Source organism: Canis lupus, chromosome 7 (genome assembly GCF_003254725.2).
Source record: "Canis lupus dingo isolate Sandy chromosome 7, ASM325472v2, whole genome shotgun sequence".
Classification (NCBI taxonomy): domain Eukaryota; kingdom Metazoa; phylum Chordata; class Mammalia; order Carnivora; family Canidae; genus Canis; species Canis lupus.
In genome coordinates, this window is record NC_064249.1 from 39,517,099 (window position 1) to 39,540,833 (window position 23,735).

The following is a 23,735-nucleotide window of genomic DNA, read 5'->3' on the forward strand; positions in this document are numbered from 1 at the left end:
CTTGTGTTGGTAACTGTGCGCATGTGTGAGAGACACAGACAGAGGGCAATCGCACAGTTTACACATCTGGTTTGTTTTTTTTAAAAACTACTTTTGTGACTTAAGGCAGCTCCAAAGAGCTAGAGAATGAAGCCATCCTGTGAATCGCCCTGTAGGCTGACAGCCTCCTTGTCCCTGGCTCCTCCTGGTGCAGGTGACCACCCGGTCCTGTCCCCACCAGCCACCAGGGCAGTGCCAGCCTCTGGGCCTCTGCCCACGTGAGTTTGGAAAAGCAAATGTTTGATTGAACAACAATCCTTTCGTGAGATCCCTTGGCTTCTCACTCAGGAGCACTCCCCAATTCTCAGACCTGTTACCTGTTTCTGATGGAATCCTTTCCCTGGCAAAGCCACGAGCAGTGTCCAGTAAACCCTGCACAGGAGCCTTTTACAACTCTTGACAGCTGGGATTTGAAAAAATAGGCTATGACTACCTGACTCGCCTAAAAGACGTGAGGACCCCGGAAAAGCAGACCAGGTAGGTAAGCCCACAAGGACAACCAGGATGCTTGCGGCACTGCCGTGGTCCATCCTGAAGGAGGGCCGAGAGTGGTCACCAGTGGGGACAGAGGTCAAGGCAGAGCACAGAGCTGGCGCTGAGGACCCAGAGGTCATGCCTGTGAAAGTAGAGGAACCACAGACAGCAAACATAGAATTCCCCGCATTTCCGCTTCTGGGAATGCACGGGAACGGGGTCGGGGGCAGGGGGAGAGACAGGGCATCAGGGACCCCTACACGCCAGTTTTCACAGGGACAGCACATGGTGGACCCAGCTAAGGGAGAAACACGGATTATACATGCAATGGAACACTCTCCAACCCGAGCAGGTCACGAGGTTGGCACCTGCTTAGGTGCCACAGGGAGGAATCACTGAGCTCAGTGAAGTGTCCAGACCCAGGGGACAGCCAAGACTCACTCTGGAAGGTGCACAGAGCAGCCAGGTTCCCAGAGACGGGAAGTAGGATGGTGGAGCCAGGCTGGGGGAGGCGGCGGCCAGTGTTTCATGGGGACAGAGTTTCAGTGTGGGAGGGTGAGAAGATTCTGGAAGTGGACGGTGGGGGTGGCAGCACCGCAACATGAGTGTAATGCCACTGAAGCATACACTTAAAAATGGTTGGAAAACAGTAAATTTTAGGTGACATATATTCTACTACAATAAAAAAAAAAAATGACAGATGGGATGCCTGGGTGGCTCAGTGGTTGAGCGTCTGCCTTTGGCTCAGGGTGTGATCCTGGGGTCCTGGGATCAAGTCCCACATCAGGCTCCGCGCAGAGAGTCTGCTTCTCCCTCTACCTATGTCTCTGCCTCTCTCTGTGTGTCTCTCAAGAATTTTTTAAATAAAACCTTTTTTAAAAAATTACAGTTAAAACACGAGGGGCATCAGGCAGAGCCTCAAGTAGAAACAGGCCAGGTGAGGTCCCTCTCCTGCTCAGGTAGCGAGGCTGACACAGTCCAGAACCAGAGAAACCTGGGTGTCTGTACAAGGCGGCCTGAGTCTGGGTCTGGGTCAGATGGTTACAAGAGGATGGGACTGGTCTACCCTGTCGGGCTCCATACCCCCAATGGGCACCTGCACCAGTTCGGGGTAAATGAAGACCAGAGAGCCCGTCCCCTCTGTGCCCACACGGCAGAGGCTCAGGCAGTGATGGGAGGCCCAGTTCTCAGAGCTCCAGCAGACAAGGTGGCCAGGCCTGTGATGCTGAGCCCTGGACGGTGAGACATCCCCGGCTGGTATGCCCCTCTGGCTGCTGGTGAGTCCCTGGGACTGTGCTGTGTCCACCTGTCTGGGAGCAGATGGGGCTGGGCCAGAGCACATGGCACCCACGAATTCCCTGGGAGCCAGTCACCACGGTCCCCAAAGCCACAGGCTCCCTCTTCTTTGAGGGGACTTCCAGATTCACAACCCAAACGAGGCTACAAAGAGGTGACTGTCAGACCTCGTGACCAGTCAGAGCCACCAACCACAGCTGCACTCCGCACCTGTTCGTGTCCTCCCAGGTTCCACGAATGCGTAACGGGGACAACAGCGCCTGCCTCCAACAGCAACTACATCATCGACAGCTGAGCTGTGCAGCCCGAGGTGTGCACTGACTCAGGGGCGCGTGTGAACAGGGGCTGAGGAGCCACACATGCTTTCCTGGGCGGCGGCAGTGAGCCAGTGAGCAGGCTTGACCATGGTCAAGACAGGGGCCGCAGGGTGAAGAACATGCAGAACTTAGATCCGTGAGGGAGAAAGAGTGAACACACATATCTGAACACCAAGGGGTGGGGGCATGAAATGGACACTGACCTCAGAGGTGAGGACACGCTGCCCTGGAACAGCCTCCAGCAGCCAACCCACATGGAGCCATCCTGTGAGCCGACCCCAGTCTTCAACCCCGTGCCCTCGGCAGGGTGCCCCTGTAAACATCCTAACGCCCAGGACCCTGTGCCCCCAGAAAAGTCGGCAGCTTCACTGGAGTCTAGCAGCTTAATCTTCATTTACGTATCTTTTTTAGCGTTTTTTGTTCAGGCTTTATTTTAGCACATGAGAATGTCTCATGCTTGCCTCTTCTGTGTCAAATTAAAAATATTTGCCAGCCTCGTTGTTTGGTTCCAGATTGGTATTCAGAGACCAATTCAGGATATAATTGCGCACATGGAGCTTTCCGTAACCTTTATGGGAATTAATCAGAGTCCAGGAGCCACGAAAAGCAGTCCCGGCAAGGCCTGGCTCGCCGTGTTGAGACGTAGAGGTCCTGCGAAAGGTCTCCAACAGTAACTACCTCCAACCCTGCAGATCTGGGTGCGCACCTGCCGTTCGACCTTGGTGCCATACCAGCAACGATGCAGCCCTTCTCTGCACGGACACAACCCCCCGTCCCTTCTGAGAACCATCCCTCCGCCAGAGGAGGAGCAACACAGAAGGAACCCGATCAGCGAAGATGTCAGGCCGGGACTTCAGGCTGGACTTATCTGAGCCCCAGGGGGGCTGTCTGCCATTGGGCATCACAGGATGGGAGGATGGTGCATTTCACAACCATCCCTGAGCATCCCACTGCCCACAGGTGGGGCTGCTGTCTCCAAGCATAAATCAGACACCTGCATCGCCCGTCAGACTTCAGACAGCAGCCTCTCCCAGACCTCTGCTGCGCAGAACCACAGACCAGGGCGGCGTGCCTCACCTGCACCCAGACTCATGTGCCCTGTCAAACATCTCCCCAACCCCAGGGGTGGGAGCCTGAGCTTGGACATGCTCCTAATGCCCAGGCAGGGCTCCTCAGGCCTCCAGTGGAGCCCAGGAACGTGCATTTTTAATAAGCACCCAGGTGACTGCTGTAACCAGCTAAGCCAGGGAAACCATCCACTGAGCAAGAGTCTGTGTGGGTCTTGGGTGGTCTAGTCGATTGCCCAGATCCTAGATGTGTGTTTTCTATACTCACTGGACTCTGGCCACAGTGACACACTGAGGCTACAAATGAGGGTGGCATTCCTGCCCTGGAAGCGCTCACAGTCCGAGAAAAGACTGCAGCACCGTGGGCAGGTCCCATGGTGGTGAGGACAGCAGGACCCAGGGGTAGGGCAGGCAGCCCCATACAAGGTCTACAGGGTTGGGGGTACAGCCCTTTGGGACAGGGCAGCTTCAGGTAAGTGAAGGCAGGGCAGGAAGAAGAGACAGGGAGGAACATAGAAACCGTGAGAGCAGCCACAAGGAGGGCATGGCCCAGAGCCTGGAGGTCATGGACAGGCCTCGGCTAAGCCCTGAATGGCACTGGAAGTCAGGCCACTGGAGCAGGGCCAAGAAGGGAGGCTCTAGGCCTGAACCCACGAGGAAACACTGACTGAAGTAAGGCAGATAAGGAACCAAAGTGGCAAAATGCTAACATTTGCTGATTCTGGATGATGGGAGCAGGAGGCTTTTCAGTCTTGGTCCTTTTCTGAACATTTGCTACAAGAATAAAAGAGGGAACGAACAGGGAAGCGAACAAGTCAATCTGCGAAGGAAGAGGCCGGCGGCCTGGGGAGGGCCCAGAACAAAGCAGCTGGCCCACGGGCTCAGAGACAGCAGGGACAGACCAGCAGAGGCGGTGGCTGAGCACACAGGGGCAAGGATGGGCGACGTCCCTGGGGAGCCCACAGGAGATTCTGAGTCTGAGGAGGAAGGGGAAGTGTGCTGGTGGAATGTGAAGCTCAGAGATGGCCAGGGTGCCCAGGTGTCCCTGCCAATAACTCTACCTTCTCTGTCAGCTGGCAGTGAAGTCTGAGAGGGTAGGGGGCCCCGGGGACTCTGGGGAAATGCCAGAGATCTGGAACAGTATCAACAGAGCTGAAAGAACCAGCCGGATCATGCTGGGGGGTCAGGGGATGGAACTGAGGCCTGCAAAGGCTGAGCCCAGACTCGCTGGCTCCAGCAGCCCTGAACCAGGAAGGCAGCAGCCAGGGGCCAGTGGGTCCCCAGGGGACCGTGGGGAAAAGGGACTCAGAGCAGTGGTGAGAGGCGGCTGGAGGTCGATGGGGGGTCAGGTGGCACAGGGTGGAACACGGGGTCATGACCGGGGGCAGCAGGATGCACGAGAGCCCTATCCTTCACCCCAGAAAGGGGGGAGATCCAGAGGGGGCGTATGACTATGACAGAGCCAGGCCCTGGCAGGACCCCCAGGGAGTGGCCAACAGGAGGCAGACAACAGCCCAGGTACAGCTGGCAAGGGCGCTACCCACCAGCACATTTCTAGGAGAGCGGGGCACCAGGGGAACTGGTTTACAGACCTACTGGGAGGGAGGGTAGCAGAAAGCAAGTGCAGAGGAGACCCTGTGCAGAGCCACGGGCAGGGTGGGGGTTCTGGATGCAAGTCAAGAGAGGTTCTAGGCCCCGTGATTCAGGAAGGGACTCTGCCCCCCTGGGCGGTACAGGTAGCTGCTGCCATTGCCTGGCAGAGGCTTCGTACCGGTCTCTGCCTTTACAGTTCCTTCAGGCATTCTAATGCCAAAGCCAAATATCATGGTGGCCCCGCAGCATCCTACCCCAAGCAGGCCCAGAGCCTCACCAGGCAGCGGGTGGGGGCCGGTGCCTGCTTGCTGTACAGGAGCCCTGAATTCCACATCCTCAGTCTGCTCTCCTGCAGGACCATGGTGGAAATGCCATGCCCTCGAAGCTGCCCCCTGCAGGGGTCATCCTGGGAGACCGCCAGCCAAGAACTGAGCGCCAGCGCCAGCCAGGTGGCCTGACATCATGACTTGCAGGAGGCATGGTCTCTGGGAACAGCTGGCACTTGTCCCCAGGCTGTACCCCTGCAGGAGAGCCAGCTCCAGCATCATCGAGGTGGGCCCCACAGCCCTGGTAATGGCCAGCCTTCTTGTAATAGCAACAGGTGCCAGTACAGCAGAAACAATCATGCCCTAAACACCCAGGGAGCTGTCCCTGGGAAGTAGCCAGAAGCCAAATCAGACATGAGTTACCATGTTAGCCAGAAGCATGTCAAGCCAAAAGGGAACAAGAAAGTATCCTCCAAGCATTTACTGAGCCCCTGTACAAGCACCATCCCCAGCTCTGGAGAAATGACCTAAAAAGGTGGCTGCTCTCACAGAGCTTCCTTCCACACGAGCCACGGAGGGTGCAGAAGGCGGGGGCACCCGAAGGCCGCAGCTGCAGACGCCACATTGGACATGGGGATGCCAGTGGGGACAGGGTGTCCCAGATGGAAGGAACAGTGTAGACCAAGCATAGCTGACAGCTCAGTGCTGTCTGCTGAGCAGACTGTCCATGGATCAGGGTCTTCCGAAGATGGGTTGGTGTCAACCCCAGGCAGCCCAGCGTCTCACATTAACTATGTTTTCTTTCCAGATGGATGACCAGAGGAACTGAGAGGTCCCCAAGGTCCCCAGGGTGGGATCTGTGACAGGCTGGAGCTGGCGGTGAAGCTCAGCCAGGACGACATCCTGCCCAGCAAAACTGCCTCTCTGTAAATAAATATGTGTCGCATCATCTGTCGGGGCCCATCTAGTCCTCCCGCAGCACACGGCACCGCTATGCGTCCAAAGACATACAATCAGGAACTCATCTTACTCGTATGTTGTCAGATCTCACAGGTCTTAAAAGTGACTCTAGGTATTAAAACAAACAAACAAACAAACAAACAAACAAAAAACTTTGAAAGCTAAAAACCTGAAATGAATCTTTGATCTTTTCAAAGAATGGTTTCATCTGTATTTATATAAATGTGACAGTCTGCAAAAGGCCTGCAAAAGGCCCGACCAAGCTGGGGCTGAGAGCGTTCTTGCCAGTAAACACTGTTCATTTCATATTGGCTGGAAATAGAAATCACTGCACATCTGAAGCTCTTTGGAACACCTTTTTCCCTTCTAAACATCCATATGCAATTTTTAAAAATATACAAATACATGGTGTTGGAAAAAGAAACAAATCATTTCTGGAGGATGTGATTAATGGTGATTTTTTTTCCATATATGTCCGAAAAATTTTCAAATTTTTCAGCAAGGAACCTGTATCATTTTAGAAGCAAAAAACCTAATTTTTTTAAAGAATAAAATAGAGGTGCCTGCGTGGTTCAGTCAGTTAAGCATCTGCTTTGGTTCAGGTCACGATCTCAGGGTCCTGGGATCAAACACCACACCAGGGGTCCCTGCTCAGCCAGGGAGCATGCATCTTCTCTGCTCCTCCCCCCACTCATTCTCTCTCTCTCTCTCTCTCAAATAAATAAAATCTTTAAAATAAAATTGAAAAATAAATAATGAAATAGAATCTCCTCTTTTTAAAAAGTATAGGTAGTATGTTAGAGGTCTTTGTTGTTATAACTCCAATCAGAAATTCCAGCCCAAAATATTTTATTTATATGGAGAAAGATAATCCTCTGCATAAAAACATTATCTACTATTATCAAAATTAAACAAGCCAAAATAGTAAGTAGATTTAGAAAGAAGACATGGCCACACCAGGCTCACTCAGTTCAAATCCCAGCTCCAGCACACGCGGCTGTGAAACCTCAAGCAAGTTTCATAGCCTCTCTGATCCACAGTTCCCCAATCTGTAAAAACGTCATCGGTGAGGAGTGAAGGATGGCTAGGGCAGTAAGGCCATGTGCCTGAAGGCATGCAAAGCCACACACACACACACACACACACACACACACCCCAAGCAAAAAACAAACCCTCACGTTTATTCTGCATGTTCCAAATGTGGCAAATGGTGGCTGATATAAAATTAATCGGTAATTCAAAATGTTTTCATTTGAAAACAGATGCAAATAAATTTTCCAAGTAAAACATGAGACTTGAAAGCAATGTGCTTATGGCCACATCCACCCTTTCTCCCGGGGCCTCCGGGGGAAGTGAGCATCTGACAGGTCCTCCGAAGTGCCTAGAACTGGCCTGCTGTGCACGCTCAGTAGGTAGTAGCTAGTAGTATCACCACCAAGAAGGTGTGTACCATTGAGTAAGAAAAGGACAACAGAACCAGCAAAACGGCAACAGAGCCAGCTTTCTAACTGGAGGGTATTGCTAAGTGCCCAATCCACTCCCGGGGATGTTAACATATGCTAAGCAATCGATATGGCTTATCAGATCAAAAAATATATAAGAAAGATAAGAAGCCAGAAAGAAAGCAAACACACAGCCTAACGTAGAACCAGCTCTCCTAAATTTCTGTGGAAGTCATTACCACTGAATGCGCAACACCCACACATACAACATGTGCATTGATTCCCCTTTTCAACGTTCAAGAGCCAAATCAACGTGGGGAGGCTTTAGGCTGTTTGATTCCGAGACAGGGAGAAGGAAAAGACGCAGGAAAGAACAAGAGGCTGGAGACTTGGCAACACTCGTTGTAATCTGAATTCAAAGAGCTGTTCTTTTTATTATTAGAAACTGGCATCTTGCCCCCCCTCCCAACTGGGAACCGGGTCAGGACCTGGTGGCATCCGACTACCCCCTGGACACAGGGGTGTGGGCTGGGAACTCCTAGGGGACGCCAACAGGGGATCACCCCAGCAGCCAGCTTTGATTCAGGAATCTATTAGTCAACCAGATGCACATGCCGTCCATTTAATTACCCTGCTCCTGAATTATTTATTATCTTCCCCTGAGTGAGAGGAAATTATTCTTGCTGGTTACCTGCTCTGCTCCAGGGGCCTGTTCAGAGAACCCCAGTGCTGATGGTTTGGTGGAGCTCTCTGGTACCTGCCACCCTCTGGCCAACACGAGAACATAAAGAAACAGCAAGCAAAGTATTTCTGAAAAAGGGAGTCATTAGCCTTCTAGAATGCAAATAACTCCCCAAATCTGGGGAAACACAGAAAGCTCCTTTGAAACACATGAGCAGGTATGTGCTGTCCTGTTTGGGTGTGATCTGTCCTGCACCCCTATTTTTTCTAAATTTGGTAAAGTTTCCTTCTCCCTTAACAACTGTCAACAACTCCTAGGCTCCTTTCCGCAGACAGAATCATACCCAGAATCCCGGGGCAGAGGAGGAGAGGCTGCAAATCCCATATGCAATCTGTAAAAAAAGTATCACTTTTCACTGTCCAGATTTTTGATCAGCCAGGAAATTCCTGTGTCTGAATCCCTTCTCCACCCGCCCCCATTTCTAAACCGACCGATTCACAGACTTGCAGCATCTAGACACAAGGGGAAGCCTGGGGACCACCCAGGTCAGCTCTCACTTGGGGACGTGGAACGAAGCCCAGCCAGCCCAGCCAGCGTCGTGCCTGCTGCCAGGCACCCTCTCCTGGCTCCCAGAGCGCCTCTAAGAGGACCTTTAGTTCTATCTTAAGATAAGCCCTCTCGCTCCAGAAACCGCTCCTACAGAACACCAGCATCCGATCCACACGGCAACTCTGCTTTCCATCTGCTTTCTGGGCCTCTGCCCCTGTGGGCACGCTCTATAGGGCTCTCGGAACAGGGGTCTCCTGGAATTTACCCAGGGTCCCTCCATAGCCCAGGACGCTCTGGGCGGGGACGCTGCGCCGAGGGCTCCCTCTGGAACTCTCCACCTCAGCCATTCTTCCTCCACCAGCTCCTGGCTGGCGAGGGCAGGGGTCCCTGAGAGCGCTGGGCTTGCCAACTGTGCACCGTGTTTGCACTGCGGCCACCCCCTCCACTATGTACAACAGCTCCAGGTCCCAGACCCTCCCCATACCTGCAGAACCAGGACCCGCCTCCACTGCCCCCAGCCGGAGCCACCCCGGAGGGCGCGGGCCGCTCGGGGCGGGGAGTCCGCTACCGGTGGGGGGTCCTGCAGGCGCTGGGCGGCTGGGCGCCCTGGAGGGCAGCGGGGGACTGGGAATCCGGTCGCCCACAAGGGCCTCTCTCCGCGGGACAGGTGACCCCGGTGTCTGGTCTCTCCCTCCCCTCGCGGCCTGCCTCGCACCCTGTTCCACAGCGCTCCCATCATGTCTCCGCTTTGTCTCCAAAAGTGTCTAACCGCAGCCCACCACAGAGCTGACATTTTCAGTGTTTAGTTGTTACAGTTACTTGACTAACTGCGGGGCCGACAGAGGCGCGGCTCCCGGCTCCCGCGGGCAGGAGGCGCAGGGCTGGTGGGCGTGCCGCTGTGCGCCCGGGCCCCGCAGGGGGACCAGCAGGGGGACCAGCAGGGGGACCAGCGCCGGCACCAGCGCCGGGACCAGCACCAGGGCAAGCGCCGGGACCAGCACCCGGACCAGCACCGGGACCAGCGCCGGGACCAGCGCCGGGACCGGCGGCGGGACCAGCGCCGGCACCAGCGCCGGGACCAGCACCAGGGCAAGCGCCGGGACCAGCACCCGGACCAGCACCGGGACCAGCGGCGGGACCAGCGCCGGGACCAGCGGCGGGACCAGCACCGGGGCAAGCACCGGGACCAGCACCCGGACCAGCACCCGGACCAGCGCCCGGACCAGCGGCGGGACCAGCGCCGGGACCAGCACCGGGACCAGCACCGGGACCAGCGCCCGGACCAGCGGCGGGACCAGCGGCAGGACCAGCACCGGGACCAGCGCCCGGACCAGCGGCGGGACCAGCACCGGGACCAGCACCGGGACCAGCGGCGGGACCAGCGCCGGGACCAGCACCGGGACCAGCGGCGGGACCAGCACCCGGACCAGCGGCGGGACCAGCGGCAGGACCAGCACCGGGGCAAGCACCGGGACCAGCACCCGGACCAGCACCCGGACCAGCACCCGGACCAGCACCGGGACCAGCGCCCGGACCAGCGGCGGGACCAGCGCCCGGACCAGCACCGGGACCAGCGCCCGGACCAGCGCCGGGACCAGCGGCGGGGCCAGCACCGGGACCAGCACCGGGACCAGCGGCGGGACCAGCGCCGGGACCAGCACCGGGACCAGCGGCGGGACCAGCGCCCGGACCAGCGGCGGGACCAGCGGCAGGACCAGCACCGGGGCAAGCACCGGGACCAGCACCAGGACCAGCACCCGGACCAGCGCCGGGCCCAGCGCCGGGGCCAGCTGTCCCTCTGCCCCCGCCAGCAGCCCGGCTCCGATGCCGCCAACCATCCCCCCCGGGACGGGGCCGGCAGAGTCCAGCCCGCAGCTGCGCCGCTCGCGGAGCCTCGGGGACGCTTCAGAGAGACCGGGGAAGGGGTGGGCCGGGCGGTAGTAAGAGTTAGAAGCCGGTACCGCTTACTCACGTGCCAGATGGCGAAGAAGATGAGCGCGGCGCACAGCACCAGGGAGAGCATGTAGCAGAAAGCGGCGAAAGTGAAGGCCATGGCCAGCGGTGGGCCGCGCGCCCCAGCCCACACGCCGCGCCCTCGAGGACCGCACTCGCTCCGCGGCGGGGTCCGGTCCGGGTCCGGGTCCGGGCGGGGGGCTGGGAGCAGGCAGGCCCGCAGGGGAGCCCCGAGGGTCAGGGGCGGCCGGGACGCCAGCCCGCCCGCCGCCCGCCGCCCCCGCCCGCCGACCCCCGCCAAGCTGCTGGGGCGTCGCCGGCGGGAAGCGTCCCCAGATCGGGGAAACCAACGGGCGGGGAGCTCAGCCGCCGAGTGCAGCCGGAGAGGCCCGCGCCACGAGCGGCGGCGCCCAGGATCCCGGGGAAGGGCCGCTCCTCCCGGACCCCAGCGCCGCCGCCGCCGGCGAGCACAGTCCTGCGGGGGTCGGGGGGGCCGGGGCGCCGCGCGGGGACCCGATCTCCCCGGAGCCAGGCTGGACCCGGCGCGCACGGCTCGGCCCGGCGGCGCGGCGGCAGGTTCGAGGCCGGGAGCCGCGCCCGCCGCTCCACCTGCTGCTGCAGCCGCCGCCTCGGCCCCGGCGCTCCGCGAGCGCGCGCTCCCCGCCGGCAGAGCTGCAGCGGGGGCGCCGGCGCTGTGCGCGCCCGCCTCTCCCAGGACACCTGCGGCGGGCGGCGGGCGGCGGGCGGGCGGGGCCTGGGAGCTCGCGCGTCGGCGGAGGTGGGAGCTGCGGGGGGCGGGGAGGGGGACCGCGGCGGCGCCTGGAGGCCCGGCCTTGCCCCTGCGCCGCCCTCGCCGCCCCGCCGGACCCTCCCGTGCTCCGGTACTGGGTTAAGCCAGTGGACCGTCCAGAGCACCTGCTTTTGGAGTCAGACCCCGGCGCGCCAGTCTCTTAACCTTTTTACACCTCGGTTTGCTTATCTGAGAAAACTGGGGAAAGAGGACCGCCAATCCATGTCACGGGGTTAAATGGGAACCGAAGTCAGGAAGGGGCGCCAGGCCTAGCACTGGCTGCGCGGTCAGTAAACCGCAGGGTTGTACGCGCCCGCTTTGCCCCAGTGGCCCAGCGCCTTGGAAACGCACCATGCCTCCTGCGTCAGGGATCTCGGGTAGAGCGGGGAAGGGGGTCCGGTCTTTCCGGGGTCTTGGGAGCGGGTCTCAGAGCGCACGCGAAATAAACAGCTGTCGATGGTTCTGACCCTGGTGCCACCTGTGCGGCTCCCACCTGCGATTCCGGCCGTCCCCTGCGCCAGGACAGGACTGGGAGAGCTCTGCACACCCCTGGCCCAGGGGGCCCTCCTCCGTGCCTCGGCATTCTTGCAGAGGTCGTCCCCCCTCCACCTGGGACACTCCATGCTGCTCAGTGCGGAGTGCAGGAGCTAGATAGAGAAGTCTGGCGGCTGTTGACAGAGGGTCAGCATTTAATTGCCTCTGGGTCAGGACCTGGTAGCGCTCCCTGTTAGAAATTATCGACGATTTCAAGATCGAAGCCATAGAGCATTCATCCAGGTAGGATGCCCTTCTGACCAGAGGACCTTGGGCAACCATGGAGATTTTGCACCTGCAAATCCTCCCCACTCTGGGTTATACTCTTTATCACTTTCTCTCTTACTTGGATGTCTTCCAGTACAAATACTCCTTAAAAACAAACAAACAACAACAACAACAAAAATACGGAAATGAAAAAGGATGTAACAGACGCCAGAGTTGGCCACTCTTAGACACCACTGGCACCATGGTACCAGGCTGCTTCCGAGCTCTGTTTTTTGCTTTTCATTTTATAGCAATCACATCTCTATATCAGCCATTAAGGTTGTAATTATACCATATAAGTTTTGTGGCACCAAAACAATACGAAAATATCACAGGAAGATATAATCGTTCAAATATTTTGAGTTCCTTCAGGTTTGATCTATTGTCTTTTGCTTCTGCTGGTTCGTGCTTGCAGAGCCCTCACTCCTTCTACGTCCACTAAGTCTTTATTGTAAAAAAAAAAAAAAAACATTTTTTTTAAGGCTCTTTGCAGAAATTTGAGGACTGAGATGATGTTTTCTCTCTCTAAAGAGGATTTTCTACATCTTTTACCAGGTGTTTGGGAACTCTAAACTCTGGCACTCTAGAATTGCCCTGCTCCAAACTCAGGGATTGAGATTTTCTGGGGTGACCAGTCTGTTTCAGGGCTAGTTTTCTCAGTTCTTTTTATTCACCAGTGGTCCTTCTAGATCCCCCGCCAAAGCAGGTGGTCATTAAGTCCCAAGCCCTGCTGGTCCTCGGACTTTGGCTTTTGCCCCAAGCCCTATGAAGCGCTAAATCTCCAACTCAGACTCTTACCCTTCCTCCAGATTAGCAAAGGCCCAGAAAGGCAAGACTGGCCCCCAATGCTAGGCACACCAGTCTGGATCCTGTCCACCCTCAAAACATGGCCCCAGTAATTCCTTACTCTCAAGCTAAGTCTTTGATGCTTTTAAGAAGAGTGTTTTTAGATTTTATTCAGCTTCTTAAATTGTATTTAGTGGGAGGGTTGGTCTGAATTATCTAGCTCAGTGTTACCAGAATCAGAATGTCTACATCAAAATAAAATGTCAAACAAAAACAATTGAACCCATCATCCTACCACTCTGACTTTCAAGGCTCCAAATATACCTTAGCCTCCATCTTTCTCGACCTTTCCCCAGCCCCGCTTTATCTTGTGTTATCAGTAGTAGAATCTCAGTAAATAAGAACCGCAGAATTAGTGTTTACTAATTCAACAAATGTTATTTAGTGGTTGGGGGCCCTGGGGGGACTCCCAAGATTCCAAGCCTAATTGGTGAGATTATAAATAACTCCTTCACGAGGGAGCCTTAGATGAGGGAGGAGGAGAAGAATTGCCTGTGACACAGCAGAGGAAAGCAAGGGAGAAAGTAACGAATGGATGCTGAGAGACCAACCTACATTGTTTCACCAACTGTAGACATTGAAAAGGAATTGTTTTGTTTTGGTTTTTTTTCCTAGCCACCATGCAGCCACAGGTAGACATGTGACACAGTTTGAGCTTAGAAGATATGTACTTCTTTTTGCCTGGAATGCAGACATGCTACCTGGAGGTACAGCAGCCATCTTGTAACAGTGAGGAAGAAATCAACACAGTAAGAATGGGAAAGCTAAAAAGATAGAGAGAGAAAGCACCATTAACAAGATAGAACCACCACACCAGCCCTGAACTTCTCTGATTTCTTATAGTGTGAGACAATAAAACTTCTGACTTTTTTAAGCCATGAAAGTAAGGAATTCTGTTACCTACAGGTAAACATGATTCTTAACTAATACCATGGTTTAATGTGTGTTTGGGGGGGTGTTTTCCTGATAGGAGAAGAAATCATATCATCAGTTCAGGGCTGGTGTAGCAGCTCCTTGACATTGTTTCAGCCCCCAGCTCCTTTTACCTTCCTAACTTGCTATCCTTAGCATGTGGATTTGGTTCTCACGGTCACGAGAAGGCTGCTGCATCTCCATCATGTTGTGGGCAGGACAAAAGAGCCCAAAGGTTTCAGCCCATGAAGCCATGTTTTTTGGGAGAGTAAAGGAAACTCTCCCCCGGAATCTGCTACCTTTGATTGGCCACAACTCTGACCTAGTTGTAAGTGAGTCTGAGAAGGTGAGTCTTTTCCTCTTCTGGCCTCTTTCAAATAGGCAAAGAAAAGAGGGTTTCGAGTGGACTTTGGGATATCCACATTTATTCCATGCCCGTTACTGAGGTTTTCTCTTATAAAACTTTCAAATGGGGATCCCTGGATGGCGCAGCGGTTTGGCGCCTGCCTTTGGCCCAGGGCGCGATCCTGGAGACCCGGGATTGAATCCCATGTCGGGCTCCCTGTGCATGGAGCCTGCTTCTCCCTCTGCCTATGTCTCTGCCTCTCTCTCTCTCTCTCTCTCTCTCTCTGTGTCTATCATAAATAAATTTTTTTAAAAACTTTCAAATGTAGGGGCTCCTGGGTGGCTCAGTTGGTCCAACTCTTGATTTTGGCTTAGGTCATGATCTCGGGGTCCTGGGATCAAGCCCCGCATCAGGCTCTATATTCAGTAGGGGAGTCTCCTTCTCCCTCTCCCTCTGCCCCTCACCCCATTCACATGCACTCTCTCTAAATAAATAAATAAAATTAAAAAAAATTTTTTTCGAATGTATAGAAAAGTAGAAAAGGGGGCATAGTAACCATTCGTCTCCATATCACTCACATTCCACAACTGTTAACATTTTGCCATATATGCCTCCTGGTTCTCCCAAATTGCATTTTACAGCTGGTTTGTTTGAAGCAGAATGTAAAGATTTTCCCTACACCTCGCACTCTAGGACTTTTTAACCATTTTCTTTTGTGTAATTTATCCAACAATAATTCTTCTTAAGCTGAGTGTCCTCCATTGACAGCTCCATGCTGAGCACAGTGACTATATTCGGTGGAGGCCCATGTTGGTTGCCGTGCATGCCTCCACATATCTAAGCTGGCGTCGTCTGACTCAGGACGTCCCCTTGACTTGTGGGGTATGCATGCACATGTGTGGAGGAGCTAGCTATGAATTACAGATTTCATTAAATTAAGAATGGATTAATCACCTTTTTGTTTTCTTTAAAATAACTTAAATCTAACTTTGAGTCCCCTTCCTGCTTGACTAGCAAGGAATTCAGTATCAGCCTTCACTGGGGCTCCCCAAGAGATCTAGGGGGCTTACATATACCAAACGACAGGCAGCTCCTCTCTCTGCCATTGGTCATTTGACCACGCTGGTTCCTGGTTCCTGCTGACATTCCAGATGGCCTGGTTCTGGGTCCTCTGGCCTCTGGCCTTCTGGTCCCTCCTGGCTGGAGTGCTGGGAGCCTCTGCACCCTGGGCACCACACAGCCCCGTCTGTGAGGTTTTGCCTCCTCCAAGAGTCATGGGTGTGAAACAGTGTATATGGGTCCCCTCTCTTCCAGAACCCAGCCTCAGCCTCTTTCCATCCTGCCGATTGCTCCCCACCTCCACTGGCTGTTGCAAAGCCATTCTCCACACTTGTCTCTCCCCCACAGAGACATCTCCCAGAATCTCTCCAGAACCAGAAAGGACCTTTGACTTCTGAGACCTTCATCTTTCCACCTCACAGTTTATTCACCCAATAGTCATTAATATGACTGTAGCCATGATGGTCATATTGGAAGTTTTCTGTTCCAATTGGTAAATAGCATAGCAGTTGTCACAGCAAACAGTAAAATTAATAAACAATTAAGTTCTAAATTAAACTCATTCACTCAGGCTCATTGTCATGGGCCGTGACAAGGATCGTTGATGAACCTGGCTCTACAAGCTCGTGCATCTCAAAGCTCACCGGGCTTCTCGCTGTCGTGGAATCACAGGGCTGCCATGGACTCTAACTAGTTACTACTTTGGTTGCACGTGTGCATCATAATTCCTGTGCAAGTGCACAAGTAAATGCAGTGTGTCAATATTTACAAATTTAAGGATCTATATATAAAATATTAAAAATGAACTCATGAAAGAAAGAAGACTAAGCGTGGATCTGTTTATTACTGTTCACTTAAACATCACTCACCTCAATCTTCCGAGGGTGCAGAGAACGAGCAGTGATATTAATAATGAATCCCAGCCTAGAGCCCATCTCGTGCACACAAGTCCGAGGACCTGAACACCTTTCACACTCACAAGAATTAGTACAAAATAATACAATGCTTCATAATTCATAATAATTTGATTATTTTAACAAAAATATGAGCATCTCATTAGTGCCGGGGATACAAGAATGGATGCAAATGGTGCACAGTTTGATTGCAGATCACATGCTGCCAAAGCTCATGGTTTCATTAAATAATTGTAATTATCAATAAGAGAAACAATCCAAAGATCACTTTCACACAATGAGCTTGAAAGAACAAAATTGCCTAAATTTAAGTGTTTAAAATGTTGATAAAATCAAAAATACCAAGAAAATATCCTAGCCAAATATCAGCATTAGCTAGCATGTGCTTAAATATGATAGACCAGGGATGCCTTGGTGGCTCAGCAATTGAGTGTCTGCCTTTGGCTCAGGGCATGATCCTGGGGTTCTGGGATTGAGTCCCACATTGGGCTTTCTGCATGAAGCCTGCTTCTCCCTCTTCCTATGCTCTTCTCTCTGTGTGTCTCTCATGAATAAATAAATAAATTTAAAATAAAAATAATAAAATAAAGTAAAATAAATATGATAGACCATTTCCAGAAATGAAATATTCAACAGCCATTTTAAAAATAGTATCTATATAAGCACACACTGCATCCTATATTATGGTCCCGCTTGTTGGGAAACATATATCTACTGAAATGAGAAAATAACTTATATGAAAAGTTATAAATCAAGACAGTAAAATATTTATTTCCTAAAAAACTTCAATGTTTTGCATAAAAGCATAGTAATAACTTATTTTAAAATGATACAATCAAATATGTAAATTCAATAAATCACTTTAACTTTTTTCTTGGTAAGCTTTCTACTTATTACTGCATTAGTCTGCTCTGACTGCCGTAAGGAAATGTCACAGACTGGGCTGCTCAAGCAAGAGAAATTTACCTTCTCACAGCTCCAGAGGCTGGGCGTCCATGGCCAGGGCAATCCGGTTTCTGGGAAGAGGCCCCTCCCCCCTGCTCGTGCGCTCTCCCCCTCTCTCTCTCTCTCTCTCTTAGTCTCTCTCTCTCTCTCTCAATCTGTCTCTCAAATAACTAAAATCTCCAAAAAAATTTTTTTAAATAAATAAATACTGTGACTTTGCCAAACTACGTGTGCAAAGCTCCATGGATTGAAGATGACAAAAATTAATAAAAGTCAGTCCAACTCATGAAATATGTTCCCCAAGGACAGGGAGGCCCCACCAGCCCCTGGTCTCTGGTCCTGCACTGACGTGCCACACTGGGGGAGACCTTCTGGGCTCTCCCCGCCCTGAACATTGGTAAGTATGGCCAACTCCATGTGGATCAGAGACGGCGCATGGCAGAGCCCAGTCCAGAGCTAAGTCACAAACAGATAAAGAGTAGCTGCTGTTTGAAGCCACGGGGTTGGGTATTGTTGGTTGTGCAGTGACAGATTACTGCAAAAGTCCTTTATTCACCAAGGGGCCTTTCTAACATGGAGCCCACTATACATAGAACTCACAGCTTCCAGAAAGGGAAAGTATAAAGCACACTCTCCTATAGCTTAGGTAAAGCGTGCCTCCAGCTCCCATAACTCCCATTTGCTCTAATTCCATCCCCCAAGGCCCCCCTCCAGACAAGCAAGGCATAAATTCTCTGGGGTCTGGGGCAGGGTGACCTGTCCAGGCCACCTGGGCCAGGCACGGGTTCCAAGACTCATGTGTCCTCGAGCTGCAGAGTTCTTTTTTTTTTTTTTTTGAGCTGCAGAGTTCTTATCACCTTGTTTGTTTGGGGGCGGGGTGCAGTAAAATATACATAACATAAAATTTACCATTTTAACCATTTTGTTAAGTATGCAGTTCTGTGCCATTAAGTGCACTCACAATGTTATGCAATCATCACCACCATCCATCCCTAGAAATTATTCGTTTTTCCCCAACTGAAACTGTCCCCATGAAATAATAACTCTCCATACTCCAGCCCCAGGCCCTGGGTCCCATCATTTTACCTTCTATCTCTATGTATTTGCCTATTCTAGATACCTCATATCAGTGGAACACCACCCTGTCTTACAATTCAGCTCTTTATGTGTTGAATTTCTATCTCCCTCTATAAACTGATATTAGAGACTCTTTCTTATTCATCTATGAATCACCATTACCTTCCCAGCATCTGGCATATAACAGATGTCCAGCAAACATTCAACAAATGGATGGATGGATGGATGGATGGATGAGTGGATGGGTGGATGGATGGATGGATGGATGGCTAGATGAATAGATGCATTTATCACAGTCTGACTGGTAACCTTTAAACAAGTCTGCCCACTAGGTGATGGAGCAACACAGACAGGGGCCATGTCTGCTTTTCATATATTTCCCTTAGAGTACTTACCACTCAGCAGCCACAATCAACAGGGCATAATCCATGCCTGTAAGGAGCTCACAAGCTAACAGAGATGCACAGAGCCATCTAGGACTTTAATAAGAACCACAACAGGAGCACACATGTCTGTGAAGGCATCTGGCACAAGGCTCAGATAGAGTATGCTCAATAAACGTATTTTTCACTGAATTGAAACAGATGACTTAGTTGGGAAGCTTTGGGCCTGACTTCCCCCTTCCTAGCTATGTGGCTGTGGGCAGGTGTGTTGTCCCTCCATGCCCTGCATGTGCATCAGCGTGGCCTGTGTGGATAGGCCAAAGCAAGTGCAGAAGCCATGCTTCACCAAAGAGGTAGTGGGGAGGGGGAAGGGCAGGGCTTCTAGCCCAGAGCTGACAATTCTGGAGAGTCCTGGGGCCAGAGGCTGAGGAACAGGACACAGCTTCCTGCTATATCCACAACTCAGCTGAATGCCATCTTCCCATGAGTGCTACTTTCTGCAGAAATTAGTACCGCTAAACAGGCACCGTAAACAGATCACAATGTGGCTGTTAGCAGAGCAACACTCTCCACTGAGCCCTGGGCCCTGGCTCCTTCTATACCTGGACATGTGCCATCTACCTCCACGATGCTGCTCAGAGGCTACTTGTCCTGTGCAGGGAGACTGTGTGTGGGACTCAGAGACTGAAGAGCCGGGGGTCCCTAATGGAGCTTGCTGGAAACCTGAGGTGCCCATACCTGTCCACTGGGGTCAAAAACCAGCTCCCAGCTTGGCCCTTTGTCCTAAAGCATTGGCAGTGGATGCCTCAGGAGACAGGCTGGCATTATGATTGACATGACCCCTCTGTGCTGCCATTAGAAAACTAATGTTACTACTTGTGAATTCAGATAGGAAAGTTGAGGACTCGGGCTTTGAGTCCAACGTGACAAATTTCCCTGTGCCTCTGCACACTGGGCACAGAGTGCTGTTCTGAGAAACAGTCTCAGGTGTCCTGGAGAAAATCTGAGGCTACTAAGTTTAGCCCCACAGCTAATGAGTCTGTAACTCACAAGATTAATGTTGGACCTAATTTTACAGTCTGAGTATTGCTGGGATGACTTCCCTTCCTTTCCGTCCTCACTCTCCAAGCCCCCCCCCCGCCCCCCGCTCCCCTGTGCCCTGAGGGGCCTCTGTCCTGGCCCAGCTCTGCCGCCTTGCTCTCCCCCTCGCCTTTCTGTGCTCCACCAGAACTTGAGCTGGTAAAGCCGTGAGTGACTTCATGTTTCCTTATTCTCAGTTCGCCTTAAGGATGTCCAACGCTTTTGCGTGCACAGCATGCACTCACGATGCCCACACATGTGCACACTTGGGAGGGAGGTCCTTGCAGCTTCATCTGAATGAGCACCACGTGCCATGACAACCGCAACCGTCGGGTGTTCTGGGAGAGCTATTTGTAAACTGTGGTTACTTTTTAATAACGTGGGGCCTGAACTCACCACCCTGAGATCAAGGCCTGAGCTGAGATCAAGAGTTGAACGTTTACCCAACTTAGCCACCCAGGCGCCTCTAAATCATGGTTCTTAATAATCCATGCCAACCTCTTTCAGGCACCAGATCCAGACAAGCACTGGCCGTGCATTCTTCCCCTTAATCCTCACACTCTGCCATGTGTGCATCAGGATCTCGGTTTTACCGACATGAAAACAGAGACTCTGAGAGGTCAGGCACTTGCCTAAGGTCACACAGGAAACTGTAGGGTCGGCTGGGATTCACTCCCAAATCTGTCCAACTTGGAAGCCTGACTTGTAAGACATGGAGGCCTAGGGATGCTGGCATCCTGGATGAGAGCAAAGAAACTCAGCAGCTAAGCCTGTGACAGCACAAATAGGTTGGGTTGGGTTTTTTAAAGATTTATTTATTTATCTGAGAGAAAGGAGAGCATGAAAGGGGGGGAGGTGGGGGAGGGGCAGAGGCAAAGGGAGAAGCAGACTCCCCCCTGAGCAGGGAGCCTGATGTGGGACTCAGTCCCAGGACCCGGAGATCATGACCTGAGCCGAAGGCAGACGCTCCACCGATTGAGGCACCCAGGTGCCCCACAAACAGTTTGTTTTATAGTTCAGTATCTGGGACCTGAAAACAGAAGCTCTGCAGTTGGAAACATGCTAACCTATATGTCCTGGTGTGCAGGGCAGAGAGCAGATGCCAAGGTGGATAGGCCTGATTAGTCTGTGGTCTCTTCTGATCTGAATTGGGCCTCCAAGAAACTCAACTCTGCAGTGAGACCAAGCTCCTCCTGTATGCCATCTGTGAGCCCTAGTGGCACAGAGAAGTTAGGTAACTTTGCCAGGGACTCACAGCCAGTAGACAGAGGGACCAGGATTCAAACCAAAGCAATCTGACCACACAACTTGGTTCTGAAATCCAACATCTCATGAGGACCCAGACTAACTGCCCAGAACGGTGCAGATTATACACGACGTGGGGCACAGGGGTGACTTTCTGGGGGAGTTGACTCTTCAACCCCAGCTAGAAGCACAGATGAGATTTAGGGAAGTAAAGGAGTGCAGGGGGCCAACATGCGTATTCTTTCTCAGATCATGGGACAGATCTGTTTGGCTGAGTTGACAGAGTGAGATGGGAAGCATAACTAGAAAAGCAGGTTTGGTGGCATTGAATGCCAACCCAGATGAAATAGAAACAGCTTTAGGTGAAGTCAGGGTCCACCTTTCCTGACTGCCCCCCACCCCCATGTCATGTCTCTACACGTGTGACTATACGGAAGGAGCAGTTTCTGGAGCAAGGCCTTATAAGTCTTCCGTGGAAACCCACCGCGTAAATGGAGCCCTGGAAGCCCCAGCAGGCGGCAGACATGGCTGCCACTTGTCCTGGCGGGACCAGTCCCCTGGGGCGGGGTGCAGTAAGGACACAGCCCCACGCTCACGGTTAAGATGCACTGTCAAGGGCGAGGGCAGGGAGCTACGGAGGCCAAACAGCTCAGAGGAACCAATGGTCCAGGCGCCTTCCATAAGGCTGGATGGTGGAATGTGGCTTGCCGTGATTTCCCCATTTATTCAACAAACATTTATTCGTGGTCTGCCGTCTGCCAGATACTGTGCTGCCACTTTAAACAAACACGCTGATGTACTGGTTATCCTCAAACCCCCACACCAGACAGTGCGGCCACACTGGCAAGCCCCGACCCGGGAGCTGCTGGGGGCCCCCACCCTGGCTCCACTTCCACCCTCAGAGCCCCACACATGAGGTGCAGGTGCCAGAGACTCCTCAAGCGCTGGCTCCCTCCTGGGAGCTCCTCCCTGGGGCGTGCAGGTGTGTGTGTGTGTGTGTGTGTGTGTGTGTGTGTGTGTTCTGGGTTAACAATTCTCCCAAAACTCAAGTTTGGAGCAAAAGCTCATTTTAAGCTACAGAGCAGTCAGCAGAGAGAAAAGAGTAAAAAAACATCAGAGGCCCCTGGGTGGCACAGTCCGTGAAGCCAGTGACTCTTGGTTTCAGCTCAGGTCATGCTCTCGGGGCTGTGAGGTGGAGCCCCGAGTCAGGCTCTGTGCAGAATCTGCTTGAGATTCTCTCTCCCTCCCCCTCCACCTCTCCCCAAGCTTGCTCTCCTTCTCGAAAATAAATAAATAAATCTTTTTTTAAAAAGTGTCCAAATGTCGAGGAACAATTCTTGCAAAAAGCAGACCCGCCCACACCCTCCAAGAGTCAGCTTTGAGCGGAGGCTGCAGCCTGCAGCTCACCCAGGCAGAATTAGTTTCGCCCGCACATCGGAAGTCATGGGACTTCTCTTTCATGTAACCTGGATACTCATTCTCACTTGAGAAGACTACACAGTTATTCTGATTTGACTAGACTTACAATAACGATGGTGTGTCATCCCTTCAAAGTGCCTCCAGCAGGAAGCGAGTTCAGAGCTGCTGGGAACTCCAGTGCACAGCGGTGCGCAGAACTCGAGCCCCGGGAATATTCAACTCCTCACTTGCCCTGACATCCAGCAGAGGTGGGGCGACAGCAGACCCAAATGGCTTTCCTGAGCAGCGAGCATTGCATTCCAGCCTTTCATCTCAAGGCTCAGGCCCTTGAACGGATCCCAAGGGGGATCTGGGACGTGCATGGACATCATGTAGCCCTTGCGGCGGCTCCAAGCAAATGCGGGCTATGGAGAAGCAGGTGGCGTGGCCCAAGGCTTGATGCTAAATGAGCTTCAGAACTGACAACAGAAGCCTCTCAGGCCATCAGGTTCCATAGTTTGAGAAGCCAGTCACCAAATCCCTAAATCTTTTTTCTAACTGCTAGAATCAGCACCATCAAATCGGAGCTAAGAAATAAGTAAGTCTTTCCTGGTGCTGCCAGCAAAATGGGAAAAAAATGTGCAAAAATCTAGTTAATTACTTAGGACATGTTGGCAGACACCTCTGCTCGTCAAAGTCCTGGTTTTCTGAATGATTATTTATATCTGAATTAATTTACACTATGGGAGTTTTAAATACTTTTTTTTTGCTAAAGTAGCAGCAAAGATGCTAGTAGAAACTATGCTGTTTCTGAAAAATCCCTTCAGCTCCGATTTATTCACAGGCGTGGGAGACCCTGTGCCAGCAGAGGTCCCAAATAGGAACTCCCACAGATATTTTTTCTGGAGCCACTGCCCCTCTCCTGGCTCTTGCTGGCCCCTGAGCCTGAGCCCTGGTCCTCACCATCTTGCCAAGTGTGAGTCCAAGGCAAAGGCCCTGAGAAAGTCTGGACACTGCTTAAAAGTTGAAAAAAATGAGTGGCAGGGGTCAAACCTCCAGTTTGAAGATGAGTATGTCTCAGGATGCAGCATACAGCATAGTGACTACAGTCCACAGCACTGGGTTATATATTTGGAAGTTGCTAAGGGAATAGATCTTAAAAGTTCTCATCATAAGAAGAAAAACTGTAACTCTGTGGCTAATTGTAACTATGGCTGGTGTTGACCCAACTCCTTATAAAGATCATTTCACAGTATGTACCTATGTCTTATCTTAGGTTGTATCATTGGACTAGTCGAGTG

At 52.5% G+C, this 23,735-nt stretch overlaps 1 protein-coding gene and 1 long non-coding RNA gene across 2 annotated transcripts in view; one reads left to right on the forward strand and one right to left on the reverse strand.

The window, feature by feature from the left end:
- CNIH3 (cornichon family AMPA receptor auxiliary protein 3) overlaps positions 1 to 10,858 on the reverse strand; it is a 104,145-nt gene extending 93,287 nt beyond the window's left edge. The window contains exon 1 of the mRNA XM_025430711.3: positions 10,658 to 10,858. Within this exon, the coding sequence (XP_025286496.1) occupies positions 10,658 to 10,738 (81 nt within the window). The 5' untranslated portion in view covers positions 10,739 to 10,858. The remainder of the gene's footprint in view (positions 1 to 10,657) is intronic.
- Positions 308 to 6,003, forward strand: LOC118355177 (uncharacterized). The gene is made up of 2 exons (XR_004817125.2): positions 308 to 516; positions 5,861 to 6,003. It is a non-coding gene; the product is annotated as an uncharacterized LOC118355177 (long non-coding RNA).
- Positions 10,859 to 23,735: the final 12,877 nt, after the last annotated feature.